We start from the raw sequence: 24,702 nt of genomic DNA on the forward strand, positions 1-24,702 counted from the left end.
AAGACACTTAAGAACAAAACTGTTTTGCGTATTCAGAATAAAATGCATCCCGAGACCTATGAAAGCCATGCAGACGCACCCGTGAGGTGCAGCCGTGTGGTGGGGAAAAAACATGCAGGAAACTCGTTCTCATACAAGATTTTATTAGGAAATGAGATGCAACAGAGATGTGACCCAAACACAGAACCGTCAGCAGGGCAGCACGGCGGGGGGCCGCCACACCTGGTGCACAGGTCCTCTACGGTTAAAACATTCCCGCACACTATGTACAAAACCTTTTTGGAAGTTCTCCTGAAAACAAAAATAAGAGAAACGTTTAAAAAGCTTTTTATTTTCTTTTTGCTTTTTCTATTTTTTTATCATGTCCATGATGGGTCGGGTCAGAGGTTTACCGTCTTGCTGAAGGAACAGAACAGACCAAGTGATTATCTACATGAAGGGACCGAAGCAGGAAAAAGGGTGGGGTGAAAAAAATCTGTTTGTGGAGGTCCTGGGAGAAAGAGAAAAGGGGCGTGGCAGTGGGAGGGACATGGCATGGGGGTTCAGGGTGACCCCGCACGGCTGCCGTGTGTTCCGTCGGCAGGCTCAGGGCTGGCGCTGCGGGGCTCTCGGTGGTGGGGCTTTTCCCTGCTGCGCTCACGCTTCCTGCTCTTCTCCTCTCCACATTCCTGTCGGCTCCGGGAGCGCGATCGGGAACGCTTCCGGCTGGAGCGCTCAGATTTGTGTCTCTTCTCGCGACTGCGGCTCCGGCTCGAGTGTTTGCTCTTGCGCTCCTCGCGGTGCCTGCGCTCCTCATCCTCGCCCTTACTCCTGCGCTCTTCACCTTCGCCCTTATTCCTGCGCTCTTCACCTTCGCCCTTATTCCTGCGCTCTTCACCTTCGCCCTTATTCCTGCGCTCTTCACCTTCGCCCTTATTCCTGCGCTCTTCACCTTCGCCCTTATTCCTGCGCTCCTCGCCCTTACTCCTGCGCTCATCGCCCTCTCCCTTACTCCTGCGCTCATCGCCCTCTCCCTTACTCCTGTGCTCCTTCGAGCGCTCCCTCTCCCGCTCTCCTCCGCTCAGCCGCTCTTTGTGTTCGCGGTCCTTGCGGCGGGCGCGTTCCCTCTCGCTCTCACCCTCCTTCTCCCGCTCTCTCCTCTCGCTGCGCTTCTCGTGCGTCGCGCTACGGCTCCGCCGTCGCTCTCTGCTGCGGCTTCTGCGACGCTCTGCGCCCCGGTCCGGACTTCTGGAGCGCCGACGGTCCCTCTCCCTCTCCCCGTCCCTCTCCCTGTCTCCGTCCCTTTCCCTGTCCCCATCTCTCTCCCTGTCCCCATCTCTCTCCCTGTCTCTCTCTTTGCCCTCCCTCTCTCTCCTCTGCCGGTCTCTCTCTCGGTCTACATCACGCTCGAAGCTGGCGGTTCGGCGGTCCCGGTGTCGGCTGTGACTGCGTGAGCGGTTTGGCGATCTGCGCGGGGTCGGACTTCTCCGAGGGCTCCTGGTGACACACCACACACAGAACAACAGCAATCACACCATCAACAATAGTTTGGGCTTTACATACCTGGTTATACTGTTGAATCTCCTAACCAGAATAATTAATGACAGAACGTCTGCCCAGTGACCAGTGCAGTAGTGGACAACCAGCGCTACTGTTCTCAGGTCAGCATAAAGCTCAAAGCTACACTCCGACTATCTCCCAGCCTAGGGGCGGGCGATATGGGAAAAATATTTGCACGATTATTTTTGCATAAAATCACGATTTCGATTTTTTATCACGATATTCCATCCAAAAAAATGGGGGGCTACAATGCTTTCTTTCTAAGCAGATTTTAATGAGTGACACTGATAAAGTGCACTATTGCACTAAATATACAATATTTCCCAGCACGTTAAACTTAATTAAGTTAAATATTTATACATATAGTCGAAATAATTAGCTTTTTATCACATTATTTAATGGTTGTTTATTTTCAAAACGCCCAATCTTAACGTCTTCACGTTCTCATGTTTCGTCCTGGAATTACAAGAGGCTCGTATTTATTAAAGTAGTACAGGAGAACTGTTCAGTCAGACAGCTATTTTTTGTGAAACAAAGTAGTTAATTTTCAAGTACTTTAGCCTAAATTCCAGCACTTTTCAAACATGAAACACAAAGCAACATTAAAATTCGTCAGGTAAATGGTCCTTCCTGTTTTCGAGGGGTCTTTCTTTATACTACCACATATCGTTTCGGACAACACTGCAAAGAACGCGGAGTGACGCGGCAAGTTTAAGTACCTGTATAAACGCTTCCGCCATTCGCGGACGTTCGCGTGAGGCGTGCGGAGTCGCGCGCTATGGTCCCTCGCGAAAGTATAAACCAGTGTTTCTCAACCTTTTTTCAGTTGTGGCACCCTTTATATGCATGCAAAATTTTAAGGCACCCCAGTTTACAATGCGTTAAAAACACAGTTTTGTTGGGGGGGGGGTGAACGTAAAATGGACACAAATTAAGTATTATATCGCAATCTCTCGATCGCGGGTGGTTGGCGCCAAAGCGAACTAGTAACTCATTGAATCATAGATATGGATCAGATAAATAAACAAGATTTTTTTTTCGGATGTGAGATATTGGAAGTGTGCCGTGAGAGCGTGTGAAAACGGTCAAATGCGTGTGTCTCATGCTCAATGCGTGAGCGTTGGCAACCCTGAAAACATACTCTCTGCAACCATCTCCCGGCCAACATAACACAAAAAAAGTGATTATTAAGACAGAGAGCAGATAAATGTGACTTAGTCAGTGGGAAACCTGCGTAATCACGTGCTGACCTTGGTCATATGCAGGTCATATGCACGCTTTGAGCGTGAGACTCACGCATATTTAGCGATTTCACACGCTCTCACGCCACACATGGAATTTCTCACGCTTGAATATTATTATTATTAATTTATTTTTAAAATAATCTAATCGCCGCACACCGCAGCATATTCAGCCAATCCATCGGTTGTATATTATAACAGGTTGAACCAATCAGAATATAGATCGCGCTGTTTCTTGGTAGACTTTAGCCAGCCCGCCAACCACACACACACACACAGCTGCTACACTAACCATCGCGACAGATTCCAATCCCCCCCGCCTGAAAAAAAGCTCACGCCCACCAAACTTGAGAGATCTGGTCATATGAAATACATTTTAATGATTTTAAAGCGTATAATAACTTCAATTTTTAAAACTATAGTTTTTTATTTCACATCAGAATATTTTGACGGCACCCCCGATGAAGACAGACGGCACCCCGGTTGAGAAACGCTGGTATAAACCACCGAGGCCGCAGCTTGTGAGGCGGCTGCCCGCATTGTTTCACTTTCGGCATATTCCTTGGGATGCCTACGTCTCAAGTGACTGAATAAATTTGTTGTACTGGCATGGGACGTTTTCACGTGTTCTTTGCACACCTTACATATCGCTGAAGTTTGGTCTTGGTCAGTGGAAGAAAATCCGAACCAATTCCATATTACAGAGGTGGATTTCCTCTTTGTTACCAGCTCCTCGGTTTGGCTTTCAGCCATGGTTGTCCACTTTTAGTTTTTACAAACACAACATGGAGGCGTGGAAGACACACAGTTCGCTGTGATTGGTCAGTCCTACGCCCTACGTCGGCCGTATCGGTGGGAACCAGCATTAAAAAGTAATTGCGCTGATTGGCAAAGGCGATCTATACGATTTCTCTAATTTGGTAGACTGCCTGCGATTGTCCACTCGTCATCGCCATTCACAATTTTATATCGTCATATTGCGCACCCCTATCCCAGCACCACAGATGCAGGTGTGTGGCCTGCTCACAGCACCCCCTGCATGCTCACCGGGGGGAGCGGCGCCGTTCGCCTTCCTCCTCCTCCTCCTCCTCCTCTTTGGCTTCCTTCTGCGGGACTTTACGTGGCCGGCTCTTCATCTGCTGGTCGATCATCTTCTGCACGGGCACAGGGATCCTGGGGAACAGCGTGGAGAACCACTCCAGCTTGGTGAGGAAAGAACGAAGCATCTCGCCCACGGTCATCACGCAGCCGCCACCAGCCTTCACGTCCAGCTCCTGTCCATGTAAACACAAAGGCGGCGTGATTAGCCAGCAAGACGACGCTCTGCTCGAGTCCCGCAGCATGTGGTGCTTTAGTGATCTCCCTACTTTCAACAGCTCATCTGCTAAATCAGGCTGCCATCAGCAGCTCTAATGCAGTACAAGAGCTTACCCAAAATCCTCGGTATTCCCCCAAGTATCGTGTACAGCAGGGTTCTCTGCAGTGAGACAGCACTGCACACTGGAGTGTTTCCCTAATATCTGTTCAGCCCCTTATCTACCCCCGTATCTGCCCACACCTGCCTCGTCTAGGTCACACTCAACACGAGTCTGGGCTTGTGGAAGTGGCCCTCGGGGCAATACTGCTGAACTCAGAACAGAAACCCTAGTTTACCAAAGAACTGGAGAATATGTGATGACCACTGGAACTTCACCTCTGATCTCACCAAGCTTAATATCAGTACATTAGGAGCCTGTCAAGACAGTCAGCGGAGGACAAGGGTGAGGTCACAGGACACTAATTTATCTTCCGGGAGTACCTGGACCGTAGAGCCAGAGGAATGGTGCGGGACTGGCTGACTGGGCTCTATAAGACACAAGCACAGAGAGAAAACCACTAACTGTGCACTGCTGTCATCAGCACATGATCAAATGCGTAATCACACACAGGTGGAGAACATGAACACATGGACCAGCTGACCTCACGCAGCGGTTCCTGGAAGATCAGGCAGAGGCCACGTGTTTGACTCACAGGAAGCACAAATACCGTCATACCGGCATGATAAGGACATGTGCCCAAGCCTAAATGTGAATCCTGGCCTCCCAGACTGAGTTAGTTTATCGTGCCAGTAGGATCAGAGGGCTGGCCAGGTGTCATGTCCTGGGCGAGCAGGCGTGACATTCATCCATTACAGCCTCCACACACCCAGCTTTAGGAGAGAAAGGCTGATCACCCAGAAATTGAGCATTTCTGGGCGTAAAAGCTGCATGGGAAAAAAAGGATTTAAAAGTCAAATCAAATGACATATTTAATGAAACTACCACGAGGGGGTACCAACTACATACTTTCAGCTGAGAAGCAGCTTAAACTAAATTAACTTTTAAATGGGAAATTAAATCTTTACAAGTACTGCTGCAAGGACAATTTATGCTCGCTCGAGTGCTTCCTGGAGGACGACAGCCCTGCTGTGATTGGTCCATGGAGGACGACAGCCCTGCTGTGATTGGTCCATGGAGGACGACAGCCCTGCTGTGATTGGTCCATGGAGGACGACAGCCCTGCTGTGATTGGTCCATGGAGGACGACAGCCCTGCTGTGATTGGTGCGTCACGCTCTGAACACTTAAACCAGTCCCATACCAAGCCAGGTACCTAGCTGACGAAGAGTCAGGCATTATAAACAGGTAGAAGCACAAAACTATGCAGCACCACCAGGAAATGGATTTGACAAACAGGTGAAAAACCTCAGCAGGTGTGGTCACCATGGCAACAGGATGAAGAGCTACACCATGTTACTCCCCAAAAGAGATTAAGCAAAATAAAGGCAAAGGTCAGCAACGTGCAGCTCAACCTCCATCTTAAGATCCCCCCCCAGGTGCCACCCCGTCCTCTGCTTCTCTACATTATATGTAAAAGAGAACTGAAAGCATTACCCGTGGTGACATACCTCCTCATCATCCAGGAAGGGTTCAAACCACTCCACCAGGTCTGCAGGGGGCTGGGTGTATCTGCAAAACACATTCAAACGGACACAAATCACTGTGAGAACCCTAAAGAAGGGATGAAAGACAATAGGAACACAGTTAATATCAACGTAAACAACTTGGTAATGCAAACACTGGGAGCACAAAGCCACCCAGTAAAGTCAAATTCAAATTTATTTATATAGCGCTTTTCACAACACATGTTGTCACAAAGCAGCTTTACAATTGTATGGGTCCAGATCCCTAATGAGCAAGCCAGAAGCGACAGTGGCGAGGAAAAACTCCCTATGATGGTGGAGAATAGGAAGAAACCTCGGGAGGAGCAAAGGGACCTGTAAGAGGAACCACAGGCCGTTTTCAGGAGCACTGTTGGCACCAGAGCTGACCTCAGCACAACACATCTACCTCCAGCTTAATCTCCAGAAACCACAACTACTAGGGATGCAAATGATTAATCGACTTTCGATTAATTGTCGATTAAGACGTTACTCGATCAAAATGTATTAATCACGATTAATCATTAGAGAGCGCTCCTGTATTAACTTGAACAGAGCGTAAGAACGAGAGGTGAACACGTGTCGCGAAAGACCAGAGTGGAAAACAAAATGAAGCGGGCGAAAAGACGTGCGGTGTGGGACCATTTTGAAGCGTGTTCGGGAAACGAGGCAGAAACTGCGTAATCCAGAAAATCCCGAGGAGGGAAACTTTATTTTCCACGCAACTCAAACAACAGCACTGTTCTCTCCCCCTCCCCTGGCGCGCGCAGGCGCCGCTCTCCCAGTGTCACTTAAAGGGCCAAGTGCCTGTCTGTTAGGGAACTCGCTGCGAGGAGTAGTAGTCGCTACAATTTCAACATTGTTAATTTAGGCAAAGAAGTCAAATGTTCTGTGTGTAATGCGGTATTGAAGTACAACAGTTCCACTAGCTCACTCAATTATCATTTGAACACCATGCATGCAGCTGTCCTGCATATCACCAGTGCACCTGGTCAACCTAAAATCACAGCTACACTGGGAAGGCGAGCGTTTTCGAAAAGTTACATTACTGTGACGTGCCACTACGCTGACGAGAACTGGCAGCTAAAATCTGCAGTGCTGATTACGACGAACACGTCGGATAGACACACCGCTGACAGTTTAACTGACAAGCTCAATGATGTTGTGGAAACTTGGGCACTCTTCGGTCGCGTTACAGCATGTGTTCACTACAAAGCTAGAAACATTGTCCAAACATGGGCTCAATAATATTCTGTTTGGCTCTCTATTTAATTTCTTCTTTTTTTTTTAACATTTTTTTAAATGTCTAATGTTTCAAATTGAACTGAGCCAGTCCTTAATTTATTCCTTTTTTAAAATGAATTATTTTGTTATACCATAAAAATTTCCTCATGCATAATTACTTGAGCAATATATAATATAATACAATATAATTATCATAATATAATATATACTTTTTGAACAAAGTGTTTTAACTACACTGCTCAAAAAAATAAAGGGAACACTTAAACAACACAATGTAACTCCAAGTCATCCACACTTCGTGTTCAGATAGGAAGCAACACTGATTGTGAATCAATTTCAACTGCTCTTGTGCAAATGGAACAGACAACAGGTAGAAATGAGAGATTTTCAACTGATTTCAAAGATTTTTATTAATTGAGATCTAGGATGTGTTATTTTAGTGTTCCCTTTTTTTTTGAGCAGTATATTTAGCTGATATTTTTAAAAGCCCTATCGAAACACTGAAATTCAGGTGAAAAACGCCGCTTATCGATTAATCGAAAGTCGATCGATAAGATCAGTCAACTAACGATTAATGAATTAATCGATAATTTGCATCCCTAACAACTACACTACCACCGTTTGGATTTAAATACACACACACACACACACAGGGACCCTATGTGCATTTGACTACATCGTCAATCCCGAGGCGCTTGCGTGTGTGTAGGCACTTTTCTTGCACGACCGACTTCTGTCCTAAACGTGGTTCCTCTGGAAACATTGAGAACTTCACTGCAACTCTGACTCGCTCACTTTATAAGTGATTCCAGGGAGTAACTGTAGTGTACTGTAGTTAAAGATGTACACCCACTACTGTTGAACTTCTCAGCCTCGTTTTTCTCCACCATTCTGAGGTTCCTCCCACTTGGACTTGGTAGTGTCTAGCTCACATGTCTCGTGTGTGTGTGTGTGTGACCCTGTGTATGATGGTGGTATATGATCTCTGCCACATGGTTGTGTCTCTAGGTGTGAGCTCTCCCAGCATTTATCACAGTTTACCCAGATATTGCATCCTGCAGAGGTGGAGTCTCACCGTATGTACATGAAGCCGAGGGCTCTGATGTAGGGCGAGTCCGTGTGTGTGATCAGCCCCATCACCTGTTTGCGGGTCAGCTTCAGCGTGAACAGCTTATAGAGTAAACAGAAAGCGGTGGAGACGATTCCTCCGGTACCTACACCACGCACCTGCAGCACACAGCAATTCGGACACTCAAGCACCAATAAATAACTACAAACACCAATAAATAACATGCCGAGCCTATCATACGCAACACCCTGATGTCTTCAACAGTAATCTACATCACACACGGTTCTCAGGGCTGTAGCATGCAAACAGGATATCTGTGCATGGCTACAGAATGTTTATAAACAGCTCGGGTCTGCAAGACCCCAGAACACAATGTAAAAGTGGTTGGTGCGGACTGAACAGGGCACACTAACCCTAGCACGCACGTGTGGCATGTTTCTCAGTTAATTTCCCGTTTCTAACAGAAAAGGTAGGAGGTCTAGAGGCACGTACTTCTACTTACCCCCCCGCACATTCCAGTCTGCCCCGCGGTCTTCCGACTACCCTTCTCCCACGGCTCCACGTGGGTTACCTGCGGACACACCACACCACTCACTCACAGGTGTGCCGGCGTGGCCGGTGCGTTATCAAACACGAGGTGAACCGTTTGGATATCGGGTTATTTGGACGGACAAACGAGCCGAGACGATCCCACCGCAGCTCTGGGAATACCGCAGCACGGACCGGCGTCTCCCCCGCCATGTTACTTCATTATTTACACCCAATACTTTCAGCGGCGCTATTGTAACGGATCAGTCCAATACAGCACAAAAATAAACACATTTAAACCACTACTGCTATATAAAAACACGCAATATAGTGAATAAATTCTCCTGGTGTTCAGATAACTCGGCCCACGTCTCGCTGTGTTGGCCGTTTTCCTGACACAACAGGCTGGGAGAACGAACACCAGCGCGCCGTGACAGACCCGACCGGGCTGGTTCGCTGTGGCGGCGACGGGAGCAGCCAGCCCCGCCGTGCGAGTCCTGTACCGGCACCACGGCGTTTAGGAGGCGCTCGGTGTCGAAGTCCGTCGGTGTAAAACAAAAAAAGAAAAGAAAAACGTTTATCGGAAAAAAAAACCGATGAACGGACAAACATTTCCACACTAGCCCGGTAGATCAGACACTAGCCCGGCTGCCCCTAACGAGTGAGCGGGCTGTTCCATCCGCGCTGCCGGGCCTGGATCTAGCTAACGTTAGCTTAGCCCGCCGCCCGAGGACGGAGCCGTTAGCCGGCGCGTTAGCCCTTCGGCTAAAGCTACACAAGGCGCGAAAACGGGAGGCGTGCGGCCGAGCGCGTGCGACTGCTGGAAGCGCTCGCGCCACAGTTCCCGCTCCTCGCGCGCTCGCGGCGGCCGCGTTTACCTTGAAGTAGATCTCGTCCACCACCTCATGGTAGGTCTTGAGCTCGTACAGCTGCACCTTGAAGTAGGGCGACGACAGCACGTTGGTCAGGATCATGGGGTTCAGGTTCATGGTCTTCTCGTTGCCCCACAGCGGCAGCACGTTGCCGTGTTTGCCGCTGGGCTGTTTGGTCACGGCCTGCGGCGGCGGCGGGTTCGCGGACATCGCGCGCGGATGCGATGTAGCCGGCTAGCTGCCTTCACACAACGGACTCGGGGTACGAACTACAGCGCCATTAAAAATGAGTTTTCGATCCAAACACAATCAGTGGACGTCAGATTAAATATCACACGCGATATTAAACGCGCGAATGCGGACCATTCAGACGGTAAAATCTATTTGTCCGAATCAGAGATGTTTTCACCACTTAGCAACTTAACCGTGGAACAAGATGGCCACCGCGTTACCGGGGGACAAGGCGGAAACGGAAACTACGTGTTTGAACCCCCCCCGGAATCTACCGGGACAAGGCGGAACCGGAAACTACGTGATTAGACCCCCGACTCCGCGCTGCTGCAGTGCTGGTCCATTATTGGCTGTGAGGGTCTTATTGTCTTTCTCCACTCCACTACTTAGCGGGGAAGGAGCTACAGAAACACGCACTTTACTACACACACTTTACTACACACACTTTACTACAAACACGCACTTTACTACAAATGTCGTCTGAGCTGCAGGATCCTGATGTCCTGATAGATGTGCTGTGTCTTTGGGTAGTCAGAGTAGCTCTGGCTGCAGACAAGCGAAGCAGAACAGCCTTAACTATCTTACCGGTGTTATAGAACAGCCCGACTATCTTACCGGTGTTATAGAACAGCCCGACTATCTTACCGGTGTTATAGAACAGCCCGACTATCTTACCGGTGTTATAGAACAGCCCGACTATCTTACCGGTGTTATAGAACAGCCCGACTATCTTACCGGTGTTATAGAACAGCCCGACTATCTTACCGGTGTTATAGAACAGCCCGACTATCTTACTGGTGTTTTAGAACAGCCCGACTATCTTACTGGTGTTTTAGAACAGCCCGACTATCTTACTGGTGTTTTAGAACAGCCCGAGTGTTTCACCCTTACTGGTGTTTTAGAACAACCAGAGTGATTCACCCTTACTGGTGTTTTAGAACAGCCAGACTCATCAGTGATGATGGTATGTTCAAATACACATGCTGACGATGATGCAAAGCAGCATTAAAGTTTTAAATGTGAACGGTGAACGTGCATCAGTGTAGGGTGGGGAGTCTGAACACGTGGTACTGACTCGATCTCTGCTTGCAGCTGTAGTTCTTTTAGTTCTCTTTGTGTGAATGTATTTTATATGTCACAATATACACATCATTCCATATAATTCACTTGGAATAACAATGTGAAATTCTCAGTATATTCCTTCAGCACGGCAACTGGGTACGGCCAATTCAGAGTTCTGTGTGGGCTACTGAGAAAGAGAAACAATAAGAACATATTGAGCAAAAAAACCATCAACAAACAATAAAGGCCCAAATTAAACACAAGATTTAGGTTGAATTTTTTATTTAATATTTAAATTACCAACAGGCACACTGAGGTTGGTGATCCTCCTTGGCAAAACACCTTATCGAGATGGAGGCTTAATTACAAAATTGGCAGGAATTAAAGGGATTGCTTAGAATCATCAGTCCACCATTGACCACGTGTGCTACAGCTTATTATATGTGTATGTATGTTGTCCTTTTGGTTTAACATACACGTATAGTAAAAGTGTATGCTGCCGGACTATGAACCATCATAAACAAAGAGAAAGAAGACTGTGAAGAGATTCCAAACACTCACTCAGCATGATGACCCCATGAGTGAGATTACAAAACACAGACATCAGACACACAGACTTTTTTTTTAAGTTTAAGCCCAAATGTGAAAATATGCCTTCACTTTATCTGTAAAACCAGACCACTGATGTACACATCTCAGACCAAGTGCAGATAAATCAAGAGAATAAATCAACTTATTAGTTTGCTAGGCGTAAGACATACCAAGCAGCGTTGCCATCACCAGGAGATTCAGCAAGATACAATCTGCACCATCCAATAACACTCTTACTGTTCTATGTACACAAAACACAGGACACTGAACCGTTCAGCACACAAGACACTGAAGCATTCAGCACACAGGACAGACAGCCTTTATACGTTAGAGAATGTGACTCTCCATATGCACATCTGACACAATCCTGATGCTTTAGCCACTGTGTATGAAATATAGTCTTAACCATTGTGTCCATGGTCTGTAGCAGAGAACTGAGAACATTCAGTAAATTATAACTAGCTTCCTCTTTGGTTGGTTTAAACAGAACAAGAGACCTGGCAGGTCAACTAAACATCCAGAAAAAATACGTAAAACAAAAGCATCCATAAAGCAAACGGACATCCCTGAACAAATGAAAACAGGGTATGTTTGGTGCATTATAACACTCGTCTATTTCAGACGTTTCAGAGCCGTTAAACCATACAAAAATATCTTCCATCTATACAATTTGGCAACAGTTTTACATTTCCCTATTTGGAGTGTTTACAGGCCAGCTGTAAAGAGAGATGCACCATTTTAATTTGTCAACAGAAGATCTAAACCGATGCACTACACCTATCTAAACACTAGAGGGAGCAGGGCACCATCTGATCCTATAACAGCAGTGTCATGGTGCTGGAGTGTTGACTTTTGTCTCTCTCAGAGTAAGCTGAGACAACTGGTGCAACTTTGTCCACCAATTTCTGGCAAAACAGGATTTTAGAGCATCTGTGGTCAGCTCTAACACTTCATAACCACTTGCTCAAAGGTGCCAGGACCAACCCTGAGAGAGAGAGAGAGAGAGAGAGAGAGAGAATGTATTTTTGTAACAGACTCCATCACATCCATCGATGACACAAACATCTTCAGAACATTCTCCATGCAGTACGTTCTTGTGTTCAGCTACAGCTCAACCCCTAACCTCTAAACACAAACACTTCAGCCCACATTACACGGGGGCCATGACATGCTGGTGAAGGTGTAGAACAGTACCCACCTGGTGTGCTGTGTGCCCAGAGCCGTGCTACCATCAGGGCCGACAAAGAGCTGTAAACCTTCCTCTGGAGAACGAACACACACACACACACACACCTTAGTAATCAACACCAAGGGTCTGGTTGCCATTACTCAAGCAACTTTTGGTGTTGAGGAGATGTGCTAGCTGTTAAACAACCCTGTTCATGGAGGGTTTAGTTATGAACACGTCACACCACAATCTCTAGTGCTAGATCAGAGCAGGATGAGACGGCTGGTTGTTGAACACACGTCATGTCTTTACATGTGTGCAGATGCGTGGGGTACGTGGGGTGCACCTACACCTTGTTTTCAGGGGGCAGGTAGTCACCAGGCCATCAACAGTCAGCAAACCACAGCCTGCAACTTTGTGGCTTTGGGCCGTTTGGTGATTACTAACGAAATGTTTCAGTAGCATCACTCAGGTCGGCTATTATAGTGCAGTGTCAGTAGTGTCAGTAGTTGTGGGTTTACGATGCTATTTTGACAAACCTACACTACTGCTGACACCGCAGTGCTGCAAAGACTAAACCAACACGTAACTTCAAGATGAACGTGATGTTAAAAAAACATCCAGCATCCAAAACAAATTCAACGTAGTGAAATAAAGGATGTGGCACAGCAGACAGCAGATCTTCTCACCAACCACTGCAGGAGGCCGTTAGTGTGCCTATGAAGTGTCTGTATTGTGTTGTACTGTCTGCACTGTGTGTTATGTTGCACCATGGTCCTGGAGGAACGTTGTTTCGTTTCACTGTGTACTCTGTATGTAGTTGAAATGACAATAAAACCTCTTGAGTTGACGTGTGTGTGTGTGTGTGTGTGTGTGTGTGTGAGTGTGTGTGTGTGTGTGTGTACACACCCTCAGTGCTACAGTTGAATATACTGTGGCTGAAGTCCTGATGTGTGTACACATGGTGTGTGTGTGTGTGTGTGTGTGTGTGTGTACACACCCTCAGTGCTACAGTTGAATATACTGTGGCTGAAGTCCTGATGTGTGTACACATGGTGTGTGTGTGTGTGTGTGTGTGTGTGTGTGTACACACCCTCAGTGCTACAGTCGAATATACTGTGGCTGAAGACCTGATGTGTGTACACATGGTCTGTGTGTGTGTGAGTGTGTGTGTGTGTACACACTCTCAGTGCTACAGTCGAATATACTGTGGCTGAAGACCTGATGTGTGTACACATTGTGTGTGTGTGTGTGTGTGTGTGTGTACACACCCTCAGTGCTACAGTTGAATATACTGTGGCTGAAGTCCTGATGTGTGTACACATGGTGTGTGTGTGTGTGTGTGTGTGTGTGTGTGTGTGTACACACCCTCAGTGCTACAGTCGAATATACTGTGGCTGAAGACCTGATGTGTGTACACATGGTGTGTGTGTGTGTGTGTGTGTGTGTGTGTGTACACACCCTCAGTGCTACAGTTGAATATACTGTGGCTGAAGGCCTGATGTGTGTACACATGGTGTGTGTGTGTGTGTGTGTGTGTGTGTGTACACACCCTCAGTGCTACAGTCGAATATACTGTGGCTGAAGTCCTGATGTGTGTACACATGGTGTGTGTGTGTGTGTGTGTGTGTGTGTGTGTGTGTGTACACACCCTCAGTGCTACAGTCGAATATACTGTGGCTGAAGACCTGATGTGTGTACACATGTGTGTGTGTGTGTGTGTGTGTGTGTGTGTGTGTGTGTGTGTGTGTGTGTGTGTGAGTGTACACACCCTCAGTGCTACAGTCGAATATACTGTGGCTGAAGACCTGATGTGTGTACACATGGTGTGTGTGTGTGTGTGTGTGTGTGTGTGTGTGTGTGTGTGTGTGTGTGTGTGTGTGTGTGTGTGTGTGAGTGTACACACCCTCAGTGCTACAGTCGAATATACTGTGGCTGAAGTCCTGACTCTCCAAGATTTTCTCTACAACGTCATCCGCATCGACTCTGGTATCGTTCACCCTTTTCAGCTGAGCAATCACCGAATCCTGTTTTACAAGGTGCCTGATGTATGCAAACATACACACACATGTAAACACACACACACACACACACACACACAGTAAGTGTTGAATAAACACACATTTTGGCTCCTGTAAACTGTGGCTATACATCATGCGGCGGGGTAAACATGCACTGACCTGCTGGCTCTGTCTGTGGTGGAACTGAGATGCTGGGGCTCACTGGCTGCACAGTAACCAGAAGGAAGAGACTCTCTGTCCTCTGGTAGGCTGCCCACCCCTATGGAGGCACTGCCCACTGATATATTCCTCCTATGGGAGAGCTCCGTCAGGCTAGAGGAGCGGGAGTGACTTGTGCTGTAACCTACCAGAGAAACCAACCAATCAACCAGTCAGTATCGTTACTGTGGGGGCGGTATGTTATTGTTACTGTGGGAACGGTACGTTATCGTTACTGTGGGGGCGGTACGTTATCGTTACTGTGGGGGCGGTACGTTATCGTTACTGTGGGGGCGGTACGTTATCGTTACTGTGGGGGCGGTACGTTATCGTTACTGTGGGGGCAGTACGTTATCGTTACTGTGGGGGACGGTACGTTATCGTTACTGTTGGAAACGGTATGTTATCGTTACTGTGGGGGCACTATGTTATCGACACTGTGGGGGGCGGTACGTTATCGTTACTTTGGGGGACGGTATGTTGTTGTTACTGTGGGGGGTGGTACGTTATCGTTACTGTGGGGGCAGTACGTTATCGTTACTTTGGGAGACGGTATGTTGTTGTTACTGTGGGGGCGGTACGTTATCATAACTGTGGGGGACGGTATGTTATCGTTACTGTGGGGGTGGTACGTTATCGTTACTGTGGGGGCAGTACGTTATCGTTACTGTGGGGGCAGTACGTTATCGTTACTGTGGGGGGTGGTTTGTTACCTGATAGCTTGGACAGCTGGCTGGCTGTTCTTGAGTGCCCACACCCTCCAGACCCGCTGAGAACACAGACAGGGAGACTCTTTCCTGCCTGCTCTACACAGAGATACACACTTTCAACAAGCTTGCCTTTGAACATCTAACTATTCAGTCTCCAAGCAGAGCTGGATCATATTAGCAGAAATAATCTTCACAATGAAGAAATGTTTTGAAAATAAAAATGAATCACCATTAATATAATCTAATATAATCCAAAGCAGAAATTATTTCATAAGCACTAACATTCTTAATGTCACTGACTTCATACTGGCTATGCTGCACTATTAAATCTGTTATGAAGCTCAGTGAGGTCAGCGCAGGATCCAAACGCCACAACACCATCTTACCATGTGTTGTTTTTGGTGCGTCTCCACCTCTCCTGTCCTCATGAAGACTCTCTGCATCTCCAGGGAAACCAACAGTCATTGTTGTGGAAGGAGGCCTGAAATAGTATTTAAAAAATTATAAAAACTAACAGTTGATTAAAAACAATTCAAAGACAGTGATATTCCACCAGTTTGCAACAGTTTCCACACCCATGTCTATGTTGGATATGTTACACGCACACACTGAACACGCTACACACCCTAGCTGGACACACTGAACACGCTACAACCTGGTGGATTTGGGTTCATACAGATGTGCGTGTCAGACACTGAGACACAGCAGGAAGTCAGTCTGCCAGACGTCCTGTGTGCATGGCCTCAGATACTGTGGTAAGAGGCAAATGAACACAAGAAACGTTCCACACACACACACACACACACACACACACACACACACACACACACACAGACTACACTGTCCCATATCACTGCTGTTAAATGCAGTGGCACCATTCACTGATCTCATGTGCTAAGAGAAATCTTACGTTTTGAAGCAGGGATCACCCGACATCAGCTGCATACTGACGCCTACCTGTTGAACACAAACAGTGTGATGGTGAGAAAGTGTCTGATTATAGTTCAGTAGTCAGACCCCACCAGACCGTTGCTGCTCTCGTCACAGGTGAGTCAGTCGTGTGTGTGAACATGCTGCACACACTCCACAACCTTGGAAAGTGGAGCAACAGGAACCCCATGATCCTCTGTTCTCTGAGCCCAGGTTAAAGCTCTCCACATCATGCTGTCACTCCCCAACACACATTATATATGTTTACATGTACCTAAACTTTATTTATTCAAGTATATATGTACTTAAACTGTATTTATTTCTTTGTTTTCTCCTCCAGTCTGTTCTCAGAGTCACAGGTGACCCCTTATTTCTGTTAGTTACCACATATTTCACAACCACCAAACATGTCATGAATGCCCGCAGGACATCTCTGAGAACAGCAGTGTGAGAATGAGTGAGACGCACATCACAACAAAACAAAACACCGTTGACAACACTGAACTCTGTGCATACCTTCAGTATGGAGTTGTCTTGCCGTGTGTGTTTGGTGTTGTAACCCTCCAGTAAACAGCGCCGTGTAATGCTGCCCGAACCAGCAAACTCAGCCAGATTCAGATCCACAAAGCCAATCTGCAGCGCGCGCGCACACACACACACACACACACACACACACACACACACACACACACACACACGATAATAAATAATTATTTCAAATAAACAGACACAGCAGAGCTCCCACATCTACACTGCACTACCATCTTGTTATGCCCAGACAGCCTCAGGAAAGACAACTGTCACTAAACCTTCCTTAGGCTGGCTTACGAAAACACCACTTTCAATTCCCCATAGCTCTTTGCTCTGAGCTCTTTGCTAGAACACAATGAAACACAGTTTTGGGGACAAGAAGCCACAGGCCTCTGAGCTGGACGGGCCAGAATGCACAGTGGGACTGTTTGACCCTAAATGACCTCCGCAGGAAGGCAGAGTGAGAGGGTCAGTTACCGATGCAGAGATGGACTGGAATTTATTTAGAGGGTTTTACGGTTTCTTGTCACTGGCAACTTCAATTCAGGCTTTAAAATGTAATTGTTGATTTTAAACTGTATTTGTCCATTTAAAGTATTCAGATGTTACCTTTGCAAAGGACTTGCCACCTTTAAGTTCCTTAAAACACAAAATAACAAATCATTATTTATCTCTCCACAGCAAAAAAAAGGAATCAAGTGTATTTAGTCAGTACATGACAAAAGCTCGTGTATCAAAGTACATAGCGACATGGGACAAAGCAGCACTGCATGCAAAAATATAATAGTGTGAAATCCAAAATTATGAAAATCATTTTATTTGTTCTGACATGAAATTTCTAGTCAGATCAGCCTGTATATGATCAGAATGAGTGTGAAGCGGGCGGGTGAAGAGGAGGTGAAGCAGGCGGGTGAAGAGGAGGTGAAGTGGGCGGGTGAAGCGGATGGTGAAGTGGGTGGTGAAACGGGCGGGTGGGTGAAGTGGGCGATGAAGTGGTGGGAGAAGCTGATGGTGAAGCGGTGGGTGAAGTGGGCGGTGAAGCGGGCGGGTGAAGAGGAGGTGAAGCGGGCAGGTGAAGCGGTGGGTGGAGGTGAAGCGGGCGGGTGAAGAGGTGGGTGAAGTGAGCGGTGAATTGGGCAGTGAAGCGGTGGGTGAAGCGGGCGGGTGAAGAGGAGGTGAAGCGGTGAGTGAAGTGGGCGGTGAAGCGGTGGGTGGAGGTGAAGCGGGCAGGTGAAGCGGTGGGTGGAGGTGAAGCGGTGGGTGGCAGGTGAAGCGGTGGGTGGAGGTGAAGCGGTGGGTGAAGTGAGCGGTGAAGCGGGCGGGTGAAGCGGGCAGGTGAAGCGGTGGGTGGAGGTGAAGCGGGCGGGTGAAGCGGGCGGTGAAGCGGTGGGTGGAGGTGAAGCGGGCGGGTGAAGCGGGCAGGTGAAGCGGTGGGTGAAGCGGGCGGGTGCATCCCCACCTTCCTCACGGACACCCTGCACACACAGGGATCCAGAACACCAGTTCCAGCACTGGCACTCATCTTACACAGGAAGGAGAACCTGTTCCTCCACCGCACACAGTTAGCTAGAACCGGCTCTCTGTGGATGAACCCAGGAAGAGATCAAACAGAAGTGTACAGATTATAACTTGACAAAGGTAAAGTATGTCTGTAATCCTTTATAATACTTGTAAACTCACAATTATATGAACACCAACATTCACAGTGTGATTATAGCAGTCACATCACCTTTCAGGTTCTTTTCAGCTTTGTGAATGAGAAAAGAGCCCATGTGTTCAGCTGATGATCTGATTGATTACTGCTTTTTGATAACATAATACATTCAGTCTACTCAAAAATAACAATCCACATCTGCTTCCACTCAATATCTATTAGCCATTTACAAAACAGTGAAAAATTTAATTAGGTCCACTAATACTGCAATAACTCTCACATGAAACATGCACTTGCATTTACAATGGTGATCTTTTGACTCTGTGCCTTAGTAATATTCAGGCAGGTTTAAGACCTCTTACCTAACTGAGAAAGTGACAGCAGAGTCAGTCAACCAGATGATGAGAGACTAGTTATTAAAGTAAACATATTACTGAACAGGCTTCTTGGTATGTATATATACACCAATATAACAGCTTCTTTATTAACCTGTATAATCAGCAGTCTGTGAGCTGTGAAGCAACTCCGCACTGACTGTTACTGCCTACGGCACAGTACTAGTAAAATACATGGCGTGATAACCGTGTGACGCCCACAGGTTACGCGAGTTTGCGTGACACTATACCGACGTCCTTGTGTAGGTTTAGAGCAATATATCCTGCTGGTACACAGGATCTTTATTTATCATTTGACCCTAATGACAACATGGTAAACGGGTATGAAACACGACGATTTAGAAAGACTGCTTTCTAGATTTTGTTGCAAGCAGACACGGCCACCAAAAATGTGAAAATCCAGATTATGCTCAGATTATGATTATGTTTATAGATAATAAAAGTAGTTAATCTAGACAGCTATTTATGTCACACATATGTCTGTAATTTAGCTAGCAATATTTATGTCAACTGGAGATCATGTAACGCATAAACTTACCTAGAAGTTTCCGCAGCTCATTTTAAAAAAGGACAAAGAGGTTATCAAGTTATCTATCCAGTCGTTTCTGTACAATAACTAACAAAAAGCGAGCTACACACCTACAGGCAGGTAACGTTAACTAGTAAACACACCTACAGACAGGTGACGTTAACTAGTAAACACACCTACAGGCAGGTGACGTTAACTAGTTAACACCTACATACAGGTAAAGTTAACTAGTAAACACACCTACAGGCAGGTAACGTTAACTAGTTAACACACCTACATACAGGTAACGTTAACTAGTAAACACACCTACAGGTAACGTTAACTAGTAAACACACCTACATACAGGTAACGTTAACTAGTTAACACCCCTACAGACAGGTAACGTTAACTAGTAAACACACCTACAGGTAACGTTATCTAGTAAACACACCTACATACAGGTAACGTTAACTAGTTAACACCCCTACAGACAGGTAACGTTAACTACTAAACACACCTACAGGTAACGTTAACTAGTTAAAATACCTACAGGCAGGTAACGTTAACTAGTTAAAACACCTACAGACAGGTAACGTTAACTAGTAAACACGCCTACAGACAGGTAACGTTAACTAGTAAACACACCTACAGGCAGGTAACGTTAACGTGAATTTTAGGCTCGTACCTTGCCGACTCGTCGGAGAAACCTCCGCCCGTTAACCGAACTTTACAAAACAAAACCCCGTTGACAAACGGCACAGACGACAACTCTTCCAACTCGAAACCAACTCTAAACTTGAACTTCTTTTTCTTCATCATGAAAGACATCGAGGTGTTCCGTCATGAACCGGAGCGCGCTCGAGACGCCACCGTCGGACGTTTGTAACCGAAACGCCTCACGCGCCGTTCAAGCGAGGTCTCGAGCGAATGGCTGTTAAGACGTCGGTAATGTCAAAATAAAAGTCCTCGTACGGGTTACCTGCCACACTTAGGAAATGTTCACAGCTCAGCTCGGCTGTCATTCGACATGTGTTTAATTTATATAGTTAACAACTTATTCTAAAAGAAAAACATACCTGCTTTCATATTTTCAGACAAATACTAATTACGACGCGTGTAACGTTAAATCTAAGCGCAAATGTAAAAGTAAGTTGTTCCACACTAACGCATTTCGAACATCTTTGAATCGGTTGTGTGAGGTTTATGTAAAGAACTCAAAATTTGAGTTGAACATAATGTTGTTAAGTCAAACTAACACAGAAAGCTGAACGTGAGAGACATTTACCCAGCCGTACTGCCCCGGGGGGTGGTTGCTGTGACAACGCAGTCTCGTTCACAACACAGCTCACACGTGCAGAGGTGAATTTACACTCTTGAAAATGGAGGAATTTTCATCCATCCAACATCTACAGGCACTTTCTGCTCTGCTCTCTGAACCAGCGGACAGCGACGAGGAGGACTCCCAGGTACACTCGGTTATCTTACACTCTGTACCGTTTATACATCAGTAAGGTCCGTGATCAGAGTAGAGAAGTGCTGGACGTGGTGGTAGTAGCGCTGTGTTTTTACCCCCTGTGTTTTTACCCCCGTGTGTAGACCGTCAGCCCCGTGGCGAGGATGGGCCCCGGGCACATCGGTGCTCCCGCCTCCGCTTTAGGGACCGCCAAGAGAGTAGGTGCGCTACATTACCCACCTTAACCAACTTTAACTAACTTAACTAAATAAGATCTTTAACAGGGTTTACATGAAATTAACTAATATAGGTTCGAAGAAATTCAGTGTTAGTGCTCATAACAGAAAAGAAAATCTCTAAATATTCGCCTTACACACATACCTACACTATTTAGATATAAATGATGTATACGAAATTGTATCGAAATGCACAAAGCTTTCAGAAGTTTCACACTAGTGACACACGACCTACAAACGTCAAGGGGCAACTGTAACTGTTTTAACTGCACCGTTTTAACTGCAAGCGAGGACTTGCTCCAAGTAACGTTAAGAAGTCGGCTATTGTCAGAATAAAAGTCCTTGCACAGGTTAACTAACATCTGGGAAACAGTTGGACTTACTATAGTTCGAAAGGTGTTTATTTATTAAAAAAGAAAAACAGGCAGTGAAGTACACAAAGCTTCCAGAGAAACAGAGGTACTAGCTATGCAAGCATATTTTGTTTGAGATGCTTATAAACGTGTAGGATGAACCAGTTTATGAAAAAGTAAATGTTTAAATCATAACATTCATTCCACGGGGTTCACTGCATTTCCCAATCTTAATGCTGCCATAGCAACAACTGGCAATGCAAACAGATATGCATTAATGCAGTGTCAAAATTGTAATAAATTACACAGGATTTCCAGAGAAAACAGGATATTTCATACTGAGGTCCTTCTTCATCTGTGCAATGTGCCTCTTAATCAATCAGACCAGAATTAAGGATTTGTCATTTCAAAGTCAAGGCATTTAATACCAATGGACAATTATTAATAATAAACCTAAAGCAGAAGCACTTTGCTTTGCAACGATGACACACTCTCTGTGTATAGACCAAGTCAACAGTGCCTACATAAAGAACAACACCAAAGATATCTGGAGCATGGAGGAGGTGTCAGAAGGCGCACCCTTTGAAGACCTCACGGACCCCCGCCCCCAGCCTGAGTGAGTGTGCTGAAATGTTTGCTCTCTCAGGTGTGGTGACATGGGCCTGATGTGCTGATGTAAGAACATCTCAGGTGTGGTGACATGGGCCTAATGTGCTGATGTAAGAACAAACAAACAAACAAAAGCTGTTATTTAATACATTTTGTAGTTACTAAAATGTATTAAATAACTATCAATGATGTCATGTTAGATGATAGTGTTTGTTATACAGTGCCTTGCATAATATTAAATATTTTGTTACAGCATGAAATTCAAATGAACATAATTGCAATAATATGCAATGAAACAATACAAAACTGTCCATAATACAGAAGCATAAGGAGGTCATTATACAGATTACAATATAATAACTAAATTATAACTAAAAACATACAAATTATGTCTGCATAATTTAGTCTTTACCCTTATTGCTTTGAAAATGCCTAAATTAATTCTGGTGCAACCACTCACCATCAAAGGTCCCCTAATCATCTGAACACACTCCACCTGTTATTCTCTGTATCCTGGAGCCCAGGTGGTGAAGTGAATCTCCACTGTCCATAATGTTTCATCACTAACCTTTCTGCAGCCTTTCTGTATTTGATAGAGGCTACAGGCATATATTTGCAGCTGTAATTTCAGCAAAAGGTGGTTTGACATTATATTGATTGTTACTTACCTTTTGTCATTTTTTCACATTCAAATGGATGAGAAAACAAAATCATAAACAACTCAGTATTTTATTGTAATTTGCAACACAACAAAACGTCAAAAGGTTAATGTACAGGTAAATATGTATGCAAGGCACTGTGTTTACTTCATACATAGGAATATGACTATGCAAAACAGTGATTTAAGTTCCATAAGGGGCACAAATTCATAACAACACACCTGAATTATAACAGGCTAAGGTAAGAGAATTGTGTCCGTTATCTGCTGACAAACCAGCACGATGAATACTAATCTCACACAAACTAAACTAGTGTTTGTAAAGTGTATGATGGCTAGCTCAGATGCTTCTGTTGTGACGTCACATGAATTCCACGGCCAGTTATCCAGACATGCACAACAGCTGCTGCTGTTCAAACCGTCACCACAGTGACTGCTATAGGGCACCTGTACACTGCTTCAGTGCTGCCAAAATATTCTGGTTAGCAAGTGCTTCACAGAATTGTAAACATGTTTTTACTGTAGTATGTGGCCAGAGAATAAGCTCTGAATCTTACCCACTTGATATAATAAAAAAACAGTGTCTGTGTGTTTGTTAAAGCAGAGCTGTGTGTGCAGGTATGAGATGTTATAGCAGAGCTGTGTGTGTGTGTGTGTGTGTGTGTGTGTGTGTGTGTAGGTATGAGATTATTCTGAAACAGAGCGTGGGAACTGAGGATCTCTTTCTGGGTCTGAGTAGGAAGGATCCGTCCTCCATGTGCTGTGAGAGCATGCTGGTATGAATCACTCCTAATCCAGACTATACACGCTGGTATGAATCACTCCTAATCCAGACTATACACGCTGGTATGAATCACTCCTAATCCAGACTATACACGCTGGTATGAATCACTCCTAATCCAGACTATACACGCTGGTATGCATCACTTCTAATCCAGACTAAACACAACCATACAACCTGCTGAACACACTGCAGCCTCCCAGTACTGCAATTAAAATGACAATTGGATTACGTTTTACAACTAGATTTTTATGCCTCGATTAATAATTTCCTAATCTGTCTTTTCATGTATCACACACACTCACACCCTCTTTGCATTTTTTTTAACTTCACATTTTTCTCCTCCCTCTCCTGCAGGTGAAGGTGAAACTCCCCGACACTAAGCTCTCTGATATAGTGCTGGATGTGAAGGAGACTTTTCTTGATCTCCGAACTCCAAAGCAGTAAGATTCAGTGAATTCACATTAGCTACACAGTAACAGAATCGTAACAAAAGGAGTTTTATACTGTAATAACTCCACATTCCTCTCTGACCTTTGACCTCATTCAGATGTCACCAAAGCAGCTTCATTCACCATATTTAGTCGCAGCACCACCAAAGCAATCTGTGCAAATCAACCCATTAATTAATTGAAAGTGTGATTTATAAGTTTGTATTGCAAACGATTATCACTATAAAAGGTTGTGACAGTAAACCCCACCACTCCATCCCTGCAGTAAACTCGCTCTGCATCTGCCCCACCCGGTGCACAGCGAGGAAGGCACAGCGAGGTTCACTCCAGAGAGAGCCGAGCTCGAGGTCACGCTGCCCATGAACAGACCTCTGGACTGCATCAATCTGGCCTGAGGAGAGGAGAGGTGTCCATCGCCCAGCCCAGCCCAGCCCGGCGAGCTCCATCAGCCTGTGGAGAAAGTACCGCCGTGTGGAGCCCAACACACGCGGGACAGTACAGGACGCGTGGACACTACTGCCTTTAGTTAGGACCCAGCTCTCGCTAGTCGTACAGGAATACTTTAAAATAAAAGTGCATTGAAATGTTTCAGCGCTTTTATCCTGTTGTTGGCGTTTCTTATCAAATCAAATCAAATCTAATCTAATATATTTGTATAGCGCTTTTCACAACACATGTTGTCACAAAGCAGCTTTACAGGATTTACAAG

At 45.7% G+C, this 24,702-nt stretch overlaps 3 protein-coding genes across 10 annotated transcripts; 1 reads left to right on the forward strand and 2 right to left on the reverse strand.

The window, feature by feature from the left end:
- Positions 1 to 122: 122 nt before the first annotated feature.
- Positions 123 to 9,929, reverse strand: prpf38b (pre-mRNA processing factor 38B). 3 transcript variants are annotated; one of them, XR_013122295.1, is made up of 7 exons: positions 9,459 to 9,929; positions 8,555 to 8,623; positions 8,059 to 8,210; positions 5,706 to 5,766; positions 3,828 to 4,054; positions 393 to 1,476; positions 123 to 291 (listed from the first exon to the last, which is right to left on the reverse strand). XR_013122295.1 is itself a non-coding variant. In XM_076981298.1 (6 exons), the coding sequence occupies exons 1-6, from the start codon at positions 9,660 to 9,662 to the stop codon at positions 543 to 545; spliced, it is 1,647 nt and encodes a 548-aa protein (XP_076837413.1). In that variant the 5' UTR covers positions 9,663 to 9,929; the 3' UTR covers positions 123 to 542. The 3 variants fall into 3 exon arrangements, 2 of the variants coding, with proteins under 2 accessions (XP_076837413.1, XP_076837414.1); XM_076981298.1 differs by having other exon boundaries at positions 123 to 1,476; XM_076981299.1 differs by having other exon boundaries at positions 123 to 1,476; positions 8,545 to 8,623; positions 9,459 to 9,517.
- A 1,081-nt stretch (positions 9,930 to 11,010) lies between these two features.
- Positions 11,011 to 20,279, reverse strand: LOC143482651 (EEIG family member 2-like). Of its 3 annotated transcripts, none has more exons than XM_076981070.1 (12): positions 20,137 to 20,244; positions 19,482 to 19,497; positions 18,354 to 18,474; positions 17,504 to 17,533; positions 16,880 to 16,996; positions 16,344 to 16,390; positions 15,820 to 15,914; positions 15,437 to 15,529; positions 14,685 to 14,868; positions 14,411 to 14,547; positions 12,535 to 12,598; positions 11,011 to 12,321 (listed from the first exon to the last, which is right to left on the reverse strand). In XM_076981070.1, exons 3-12 carry the CDS (start codon positions 18,414 to 18,416, stop codon positions 12,279 to 12,281), a joined length of 873 nt encoding a protein of 290 aa, XP_076837185.1. In that variant the 5' UTR covers positions 18,417 to 18,474; positions 19,482 to 19,497; positions 20,137 to 20,244; the 3' UTR covers positions 11,011 to 12,278. The 3 variants fall into 3 exon arrangements, with proteins under 3 accessions (XP_076837185.1, XP_076837184.1, XP_076837183.1); XM_076981069.1 differs by lacking the exon at positions 20,137 to 20,244 and adding an exon at positions 19,711 to 19,818 and having other exon boundaries at positions 19,482 to 19,679; XM_076981068.1 differs by lacking the exon at positions 19,482 to 19,497 and having other exon boundaries at positions 20,137 to 20,279.
- Positions 20,258 to 24,581, forward strand: dnaaf6 (dynein axonemal assembly factor 6). 4 transcript variants are annotated; one of them, XM_076981074.1, is made up of 7 exons: positions 20,258 to 20,396; positions 20,864 to 20,917; positions 21,048 to 21,126; positions 21,998 to 22,109; positions 23,440 to 23,536; positions 23,899 to 23,984; positions 24,259 to 24,581. In XM_076981074.1, exons 1-7 carry the CDS (start codon positions 20,379 to 20,381, stop codon positions 24,386 to 24,388), a joined length of 576 nt encoding a protein of 191 aa, XP_076837189.1. In that variant the 5' UTR covers positions 20,258 to 20,378; the 3' UTR covers positions 24,389 to 24,581. The 4 variants fall into 4 exon arrangements, with proteins under 4 accessions (XP_076837189.1, XP_076837187.1, XP_076837188.1 ...); XM_076981072.1 differs by having other exon boundaries at positions 20,263 to 20,396; positions 20,796 to 20,917; XM_076981073.1 differs by lacking the exon at positions 20,258 to 20,396 and adding an exon at positions 20,414 to 20,597 and having other exon boundaries at positions 20,796 to 20,917.
- The last annotated feature ends 121 nt before the right edge of the window (positions 24,582 to 24,702 follow it).

Source organism: Brachyhypopomus gauderio, chromosome 19 (assembly GCF_052324685.1).
Source record: "Brachyhypopomus gauderio isolate BG-103 chromosome 19, BGAUD_0.2, whole genome shotgun sequence".
NCBI lineage: Eukaryota > Metazoa > Chordata > Actinopteri > Gymnotiformes > Hypopomidae > Brachyhypopomus > Brachyhypopomus gauderio.

What these genes read in the sequence shown, in the direction of transcription:
- prpf38b (XM_076981298.1), bottom strand. Translation starts at nt 9,662, where the DNA reads ATGTCCGCGAACCCGCCGCCGCCGCAGGCCGTGACCAAACAGCCCAGC. An exon ending in AGACTGGAATGTGCGGGGGG is followed by an intron (nt 8,211 to 8,554) that starts GTAAGTAGAAGT and finishes TGTGTGCTGCAG; the next exon opens with GTGCGTGGTGTAGGTACCGG. An exon ending in CTCGGCTTCATGTACATACG is followed by an intron (nt 5,767 to 8,058) that starts GTGAGACTCCAC and finishes TGTGTTTTGCAG; the next exon opens with ATACACCCAGCCCCCTGCAG.
- dnaaf6 (XM_076981072.1), top strand. Translation starts at nt 20,831, where the DNA reads ATGGAGGAATTTTCATCCATCCAACATCTACAGGCACTTTCTGCTCTG. An exon ending in GCGACGAGGAGGACTCCCAG is followed by an intron (nt 20,918 to 21,047) that starts GTACACTCGGTT and finishes CCCCGTGTGTAG; the next exon opens with ACCGTCAGCCCCGTGGCGAG. An exon ending in GATCTCCGAACTCCAAAGCA is followed by an intron (nt 23,985 to 24,258) that starts GTAAGATTCAGT and finishes CCATCCCTGCAG; the next exon opens with TAAACTCGCTCTGCATCTGC.
- LOC143482651 (XM_076981068.1), bottom strand. Translation starts at nt 20,279, where the DNA reads ATGTCTTTCATGATGAAGAAAAAGAAGTTCAAGTTTAGAGTTGGTTTC. An exon ending in AAGACAACTCCATACTGAAG is followed by an intron (nt 16,391 to 16,879) that starts GTATGCACAGAG and finishes TGTGTTCAACAG; the next exon opens with GTAGGCGTCAGTATGCAGCT. An exon ending in ACCACAGACAGAGCCAGCAG is followed by an intron (nt 14,548 to 14,684) that starts GTCAGTGCATGT and finishes TGCATACATCAG; the next exon opens with GCACCTTGTAAAACAGGATT.